Raw genomic sequence first — 8,826 nt, 5'->3', positions numbered from 1 at the left:
TCGCATTTCCCACTGTCTCTTCTGGTTCATGTATTTGGGATTTTACTTTGCCTGAATGGATTTTCGTCCGTATTTTGCCGACAATCAAACACAAATGTCTTGTCTGCTCAGGTGAGAGAAATTGAGAGCGCAACTAGAAACCGGGGTAAAAAAAAAGAGAGGCGGAGTGTGTAAGAAAGAGAGTTAGGACAATGAGCGGGAGAAAACTCATGCGCTGTATAAGAGAGAAAATTTCCCAATGTTTTCTTAACAACTGCAGTAAAAACCGACTTTATTTAAAAACTTGAATAATTATTAAGATTGTGGGAATTTTTTGACTTTCATAATATTTAAAAATGTTTTGATTTTTATCTAAATGTAGAGTTTATAATCAATATCAAAGATTTTACTAAGCTGGTAAGCTTTTTACTTCTTTTTTAGGATTTTTGATATTTGATTTTTATTTACGACTTGACTTTGTGGCTTAAAATTATAATAATACATAATTTTTTTAAGATTTCCCTTTATGATCAAATTTAGTTCAAGCTAAGTCTATCAATATTAATAATGTATTTAATAAGGAATTAATATCTCTATCATAAATTGGCGTTTTGCTACTCCCTTTAGCAAATCTCAGAAATCAAAAATTGAAATTTTATCCTTCTTCCTCCTTTTGGCCAATAAACATTAACCAAAACGGACATTAACACCTAATTTGAATAAATTCCTTTAGGTACGGTATACATTCGTGTATGACGCACTTAACTAATGGCCCAGCGTTTAAAGCCCCATAAAAAGCCCCCAAAGGGCAGCTAGACAAAGCTGGCCAACTGACCACCGTCTAAGACAAATGGTTGACTGTCCGCTTATAATTGACCACAGGCGGTTAGTGAGGGCCAAAAACATGGAGTAAGAGGGGGTGAGGGGATACATTATCGTTGTGGTCGTCGTTCAAGTAGAATGGACAATTATTATTAACTGCAATAAATTTCACGCACGCACAATTTACATACACTTGGGGAAAGTTCGTTAAAGTAGATTAAACAGGAAATGGGAGAAAGTTTTTTAATATCAAAAAATTAGCATATGTTCCAAACATTTTTATGAGTTTTTCTTACTTCTTAACAAGCATTATTGTAATCTTAGAAAATCTATAAAAATAAACTTATTTTCTCTCAGTGCTTAGAAGTACTCGAGCGTATCACAGGACACGATATATAAAGGACACACAGGACACGTACAACTCATTTAAGTGCAACATAATTGTGTGTGCCCAAGTTTCGGGAAGCTCCCACCTGAAGACTCAGCTGGTCTTCAGTGGCACGAGAAGGGCATAATTGCCATTTGGGGGTGGGCACATGTCAATGGCAATTACCCAGGGAATGAGAGTGGAGTTCAAGTGGAGTTCCGAAAGAAATGATAGACCATAGCCCATCGCTGACCATCGCCACTCAATAAATCGATAGTTCTGTTGCCATTAGCGTGTTGTTGCTTAATTGAATTGTAGCAATTAAAGAGCTTCAATTGGTTTTAATCGGAAATTGTTCTCATTGTTCCAACACAATACTAAAAGTCACTCACACTCACACACACACACAATCTCGTTAATGGTTGTAGATTGTGATAGATAGATATATATAGCCATCCTATATACGTAAATAGTCGGCAATAGTAGACATAAGCCCGCCTCATTAACGCTGACATTCAGAAATGGCAGAAAGGAAATGTGCAATAAATGCGACTAAGCCTGTGGCAATCATCAGCTACAACAACAGCAGCAACAACAACAACAACAACAACATAAACGGAAAAGCAGCACACAAGCCACGGTAATCACAGGGGGTTAATCGCTGTCGGGGGTTAAGCCAACAATGGGAGTTCAACTAACGTTCATCTGGGGAAATGTCAAGTGTTTTGCGGGTCTCAAATTATCGAGCTCACATGGGATTTCCATGAGTTTTTTTTGAAAGATTTTTATAAACGTGGGTTTAATTTTGACTTTTATATTTATATATTTTAATTTTTTTCGAATTTTAAAAATGGTTTTCAATTCTTAAGCTAAAAGGGAAATTTTACAAGAATATGCAACAAAATCCTTAATTCTATATAAAAATAAAAGAGTTTCTATTTTTGTAAACTATAAAATATAAATCCTTTTGTTTTTTCTTAATTTTTAAGTTTTAACTTTTGTTGTATATATGCCTTTTTTCTATTTATTTAATATTTTAATAACTTTCTTACCTTTTCCCAATTACCAGTTAAAATTCCCCATTAACAGTAACCTAACATAACTTAAGGATTAACATAAGCCTGCTGGCGCAAATAAAAAATCCCTAGACAACAACAAACAACAAGGAGCTCAACAGGCTGTTCCTTTCTTTTTGCTTTGCCCCAACAACAGTTAGTCGCTGTGAATTTCCCCAACATGGTATTTTTTTCTATTTCTCTAGAACTTTACTCTCAGCACAAAAGGATGGTTAATTCTCTCACGCTCTCCGGCTCTGCAGTTCTCCACCAACTTACTCTCTTGCTGGCTCATGTTTTCATTGCCTGCCGCAACATTTAGCTCAGTCCGCGACGAACTCTCAACGCGGGCGGTTGTCAAGTGTACCAATTGTCTGTCTGCTAGTCGCAGCCATATCGAATTTGTTGAGCTTGCTGCTACGCGCCAAAAGTCCAAAAAGTGAAGAAAACGCAAAGTTGAAGAAACCAAAAATAAATATGTGAGTGAGCCGCGTGTGTGTGTGCATTTATTTTTAAGAGATCCGCTGGCAAATGTGAAGTGTAAGCGGCAAAAATAAAAGAAAAGAAGAAAAGCAAAGCGGAAAATATAAATTATATCAAAACAAAAATAAACCAAAAAAAAAAAGAGAGAGATAGTGAGAGAAGAGAAGAGGACAAGCGAATTAGCACGCAACATTTGACGAAATGGGAGCGACACCGAAAACAGACTTTCCGGCCCACTGGCTGCTGTTTATCCTGGTGGCCCTGGGCTCCTCCTCCTCCTTTTCTAGATCCTCTCAAGCGTATGCCGTTAGTTCTTATGGCGCCTCCTTCATCTCGAACCCATCTATATATGCCTATAGTGTTGAAAATCAACCCGAACAGCGGGAAACCAACAACAACATCAAGTTTGCCGAACAGAATTCCAATTCCAATTTAAATCGTAATTACTACTATACCGATGATCCAAGTCCAATTCCGAATCCAACTCCATCGCTGGCCACGCCTCCTGCCACTCAGCCTGCCCCGCAGACGGGTTGCACTCTGGACCGGCTGGCTGTGTACAAGGTTGTCCTGCACACCTACTGGACCCGCGAACTCTTCCCCAAACATTATCCGGACTGGCGACCCACCGCCCAGTGGACCAAGACATTAGGTGAGTCTAGCTATGAGATTGTTTTGGGGATTTAGTTATGTTTGGAGGTAAAAGGGATATTATTCTTAGTGTTGTTATTAAAAATACTTAGGAAAAGAGAGAAAAGATTTTAAAATGTGAAGTGTATAGATAAATGACTTTAAAAGTGTTAATAAAGGTGGCATAGAAAGTATTTTCCATATTTACATGTAAGTTTTTAAAGAAAAGGTTGAGTATAAATTAGTATTTTCTTAAATTTTCTATAAAGTTTGGAATATATTTAGTCTTAAAATCTGAAATCTACACATTCAATCACTATGTAAAGACCTTTAAATTAAAAGTCTAAACAAATATTGTAAAAAAATGTAAATAGAGAGCAAATCACATCCATTTTTGCACTTAAAAAGTTGCTAAAGTGTCTATATAATAGCATATATTCTATAATTTCCTTTATAAAACATAATCAAATTCCAGTGCCACAAAATCTATTCCAAACCTCCCAAAAAGTAGTTTCCTAACTAAGTAAAATTCAATAAATTCCTCGTTTAAAACTAAAAATGTATCAAACTGCTACTTTGGCTGGAAACCTTTGATGTGCATCAATATTTGAACATTTTAATAAAATGCTTTCCATATATTTTTTTGGCCAAACTTTCACTTAATTGAAATTTCAGCTGATATGTAGCAACGTAAATTTTGCCAAAAATATTTTGCACAATTTGAGTCTTTTATTTTTATAAATTCCGGCAAACGAGCAAAATCCAAACCAATTTGGCCCAGTTCCCAGGCCAAAATGGGGCAAACACAATTTGGCCAACACACACAAACTCTACCTCTACCTCTACCTCTCTCCCTCTCTTTCTCTGGGCAAATATTGTGTCTCTCGGCCGGGTTATTACTCAATCGTTGAGATGAGGATAAGGATCTCATAATTTGTGCCAGCACAGCAAGTAGCAACAAATGCCCACAGACTAATTTGTCACAATGCCTTACCTCTCTCCCAATTTGTCAGATATGCACATATATATCTCTCTCTCTATATATATATATAAACCAATGTAGATGTGTAGAAAATAAATCGAAAAGCAATTTCGCAGCAAGTTGGCTAAACATTTTCGGTTCGTTTTGGTATTTTGGGTTAAATCAGTTGGGGGTGGCGAGAAGCTGGCTGGCTGACTGGCTTGGAAAATGCCTTTGGCCGCATTGGCATGTCGCTTGTCTTATCAATGTTTTTGCAGATTTAGCTGTCGATTTATAGCACACATATGTAGGCACACACACATACAGATACAGGGCACCCAGGATATTCAGACGACCCAGTGAGACAAGTAAATCTGACAGCTAAACAACCAAAGCCTGGCCCACATGCAGGGGCAAATATAAAAAAAAGAAAAAAAGAAAGAAAGGATAAGCAGGAAGCAGAAAAGCGGCAGGATGGAGCCTAAGAAATGCGATTTGTACGTGCTTATGCGCGATGTGCTGGTCTCAGCGCAAAACGAGAAATTGGATAAAGTTGTTCAATATAAATAAGAGGGCAAAAAGGACCTGCCACACAGCTCATGCTTATCCTCCAGGATTCCCGAAAGGAATCCCAATTTTTGATGTTTTGATTTTTAAGTTTATCAAGGAATGAAGTACTATATGTGTAATTAAGGCGATGTTATGGCTTATAAACTTTATTTCACATACATTCCTTGGTTGTTTATAGTGTCGTCTGGTTTATTTATAGTTTTTCCTCTTGCGCCAGGCAGCCGGCCACAGTGCGTATGCGTGATTTATGGAAGCTCTGCACTTGTGCTTATTGTTGCATAAAATATGGCAAAAGGAGTAGTTTATCGTATACTACACTAAGGTTTTACTATCTAGCAGAGTGTTTTTGCTGCTCAGCACTTGAAATTTGTGTTGTTTTTTTTGAGGTTGGAAGAGGAAAATGAAGGAGTTTTCCCCCCTGTAGAATGCTTGAAAGGTATTTTCAGAAAGGTAGTTCGAATGTTATGAACAGAAACTTATTTTTGGGTTAAGATTATTATAAATTTCCCATTTGTTTCAACTTAAAACCATTAAAAAGGTTAACTACTTTAAAATACATTCCTCATCCTTATAGCAGCTCAAGTTTATTTCAAAATCTTTATCATTTCTTACCCACCTTAACCCAGCTTATCAACAATTTCCATATATATGACACATTTTAGAGAAACTACGAACATACCACATTAAATATGAACTATTGCCCCACGGACACGATATCCTTTACACTAACCCCCCATAGTCCTGCTATTCCTGTCACTTGCGTCTCAACTTGTTTCCCCTGATAGCCGTTTAGTCCTGGCCAGCGGCATATCCGAAGCTGGTCTGATATTCCTCTAGTCCGAAAGACCAAGTCCTGGCTCAATCCTCAGCCGGAATGCCATTTGGCATTAAAATTCAAGCAGCAGAAAGGAGGGCGAGGAAATAGTAAAGAAAAAAGTGAGGAAAAAGCTTAGCAATGCACTTCGACTTGGGTGGAAGAAAATCATAGTAAATGTGAGGGTAAGGAGTGGGAGGCAGAGGGCAACGGCTTCCTGCCTGTCATATCCTGTTTATATATAATTTTCAGTGCGCAACTCTAACATCCGTTACATTTCTGAACTGGTTGGAGGCGGCAGAGTATAGAACACAGTAAAAAAAAAACTAAGGAAAAAGGATATATATATTTCAGGTCCTTTTGTTTTTGCTGTCGAAGGAGGTTCGCAGCACAAAATTTATTATGAATGTTCAAAAAAAAAAACAATAAAAAGAAGGAAAAACAAGCAGCGACAGCAATTGCAGCGAGGGAAATGCATCGCCCGTCTTTTGTGCCAAGTCGCCCCCAATGTCCTGCCGCCTGCCTTATCCTTGCCCAATGCCCCGCAATGAACTCTCCCCCGCAATTCCCATTCCCATTCTCATTCGCTTTGCAAGCTCCTCGGCGAGTTGTTAAATTTCATTTGCCGCTGTTGTCGCTGTTTTTATCGCAAATTGAAACCGAAATAAAGTTTGCCTCCTGCTGAATATTTGTTTTAGTCCTGTTCTTGCTCCTGCTGCTATCCTTTTTTTTCTCGCTTCTTCTTTCATTTCGTTCTTTGTGCCTTGTCGCAGTTTTGTTTTGGCCAAAAACGAAACACACTGGCCAAAAGAAGCATTTTCGCAACAGTTTTATGCCACTTTTTTGTTTTTTTTTTTGGTTTATTTGTAGTTTTCTAGTTTTGCAGTTTTCGGTTCGTCTCTGTTTTTGCCATTTTTATTGCTTGTCGAGGTTTTTGTTGAGTCAATTCTCGAGCGTTTTGCAAGCCAAAATGAAATGTTGCACTCTGGCAAGTTGCATTTGAAATGACTGCCACCGAAAATGGCCTCCTGGCACTGAAATAAAAGTTCGATTACTTTTTTGTTTTTGGAAAAACTTAACTGAAAGTTTTAGCTTAAAAGATGAAAATGATTAGTGAAAATCAGTTTATTACAAAAGGTAAAGATAGGAAGTGCAATGAATGGTAAATATAAGTGAATTTTGTAAATATTTTTATAGATTTTTCAAAAGATTGTAATTTATTTCCTTTTAAGTTTAAAAACTTAAGTAAAGAATGTGACTTGAAACTTCTATTAATATACATTTGCTATATAAAGAGCTTACCTAATAGCCTAAAGATATTCTTCTTTCCCTTAAAACTTCAATTCCCAAACCCAACTTATTCCTCTCAGTGCCTTTATCTAGGCTTTATCATCGCAGGTTCACTTGTCTAGGCTGATGGCTTTTACCGGTTAGATTGCCAAAATTAATTGGCCTACAAATAAAGAGGGAAGTTGATTGAATTTTCGTAGCTGGGCGGAAGGTAAACCCCTCTTATACAGCCGCATTGATCCGTTGTCAATGCCACTTTACGACCCACCACTACCATCACTACCACCACCAATAATATTTCAACTCCCTGAGAGCTGTTTGCAATTTGTGCTGCATAACTTACGGGACCATTGTCCAGAGTCCAGGCATATCCTTGCGGCTCACGGTCTCGTTAATTGCCACGTCCATTGGGGCAATTATCCTGCCTGCCGCTGCCCATTTGTTTTTGACTGCGACGGCGGCGGCGGCGGCGGCGTTGGCAAAGATGTGCGTGTATTTGTAGTTGGTGTTAAATACTTTAGGCCTCTGGCATTTTCACGCCTCGCATTTTATTGTTGCCGCCGCCGCTGACTTTTCCAGCCTAAATTTGTACTCTCTCTCTTATTTCTTTTGCTTTTCTGACTAAATAAATTATCAAGAAACAAGTGGCGCATAAATGTATGCTGCATACATTCAACATGAGGCAAGTACACTCGTGTCTGCCGCATATTTAATGCTTGCCCCTCAGACAGAACAGACACACACATCGAAGGGGGCCCTTGTGTCTGCACCTTTTTTATTTTATTGCCAAAACAAACTTTAAATGTTTGTAATTTTTTGGTTGAGTGCGGGAAGAGGGGGCGTACAGAGATGAAAGCATAAGGCGCATGTTCATGTTAAGTCGGAAAATATCGCATAATAAAAATGGCAACTACTGGCGGAGGATTATTTCCCTGGAGGGTGCTTTTAGCTGTTAAGCTAATGGGAAAACGATGTAAGACAAAATTTAGTCCCATTGAAAATGTTTTTGGTTTTAGATTAAGATAAGATAAGATTTTATTAATAGGCAAGAATATTTAATGTTTTCCCAGAGAAAATCTAAATATGAATGCCATTAATTTAACCTAAGTAACTGATACTGTAAACCCCATTAGATAAACCTTTTGCCATCCCACATTACCGCTTAAAGCATTTCGGATTTGTAGATTGAAATTTTTGTTCATTTTGGGGGAGTTTTTCTTTCCGCTTTTCAGCGGACTCCACAGAGTCAGACATTAAGGATTCATAACACACAAAACAAGGAAAACTCCCGGCTAAGACGTATATCGTAAAGCTGCCGCTGACAACGCAATTTCCTCGTGTCTGCTGCTGCTGCTGTTCCTTGGCCAAAGCATAAGTACATTAATAATAAATGTAAATACTTTTTCTTATTTTACCTGCTGCTCGTTCTTTGTGTCTGAAAGAAGGCAAAAGATTTCCCCTACTAGAAATTAGAGACAGTTTTCCCGGCTACTTAGTGCCAGCTAAAGCTTAAAGTGTTGTAATTAAAAACATGAAAATCAGAATTTTTCCCCAGTATAAGATAAGATTTCCCGCTGGATGTAAAATGAGAAGCGGTAGCTTTCCTTTTCTCTTTTCCCAAAATCACGACAAACAAAATTTCCGCTCGCTCAGTCGGTTTCCCAGCTCAGCCGTTTTCCATTTTTCCCGCATTTACTTGCATGAATAAATTTTCGTCTGCATGTCCTTTATGCTCGTCCTGCTTTCAGTTTTCCACGTCCTTTTCGTCCTTTGTACACTTTGTGCCTTGTCAAATTCATATCATTATTCATTCATACATGATTAGACAACGCAACAGAACACGAGGAAAGACAAG

The 8,826-nt window shown here is 38.0% G+C and overlaps 1 protein-coding gene across 1 annotated transcript in view; it reads left to right on the top strand.

Annotated features, from left to right (window-relative positions):
• The first annotated feature begins 2,536 nt into the window (after positions 1 to 2,536).
• LOC108106534 overlaps positions 2,537 to 8,826 on the top strand; it is a 45,184-nt gene continuing 38,894 nt past the window's right edge. The window contains exon 1 of the mRNA XM_017213672.2: positions 2,537 to 3,358. Coding sequence (XP_017069161.1) covers positions 2,908 to 3,358 — 451 coding nt within the window. The 5' untranslated portion in view covers positions 2,537 to 2,907. The remainder of the gene's footprint in view (positions 3,359 to 8,826) is intronic.

Source organism: Drosophila eugracilis, unplaced genomic scaffold (genome assembly GCF_018153835.1).
Source record: "Drosophila eugracilis isolate 14026-0451.02 unplaced genomic scaffold, ASM1815383v1 contig_81, whole genome shotgun sequence".
NCBI lineage: Eukaryota > Metazoa > Arthropoda > Insecta > Diptera > Drosophilidae > Drosophila > Drosophila eugracilis.
Note: the sequence above shows the minus strand (reverse complement) of the source record. Positions and strands in the feature narration are given on the sequence as shown.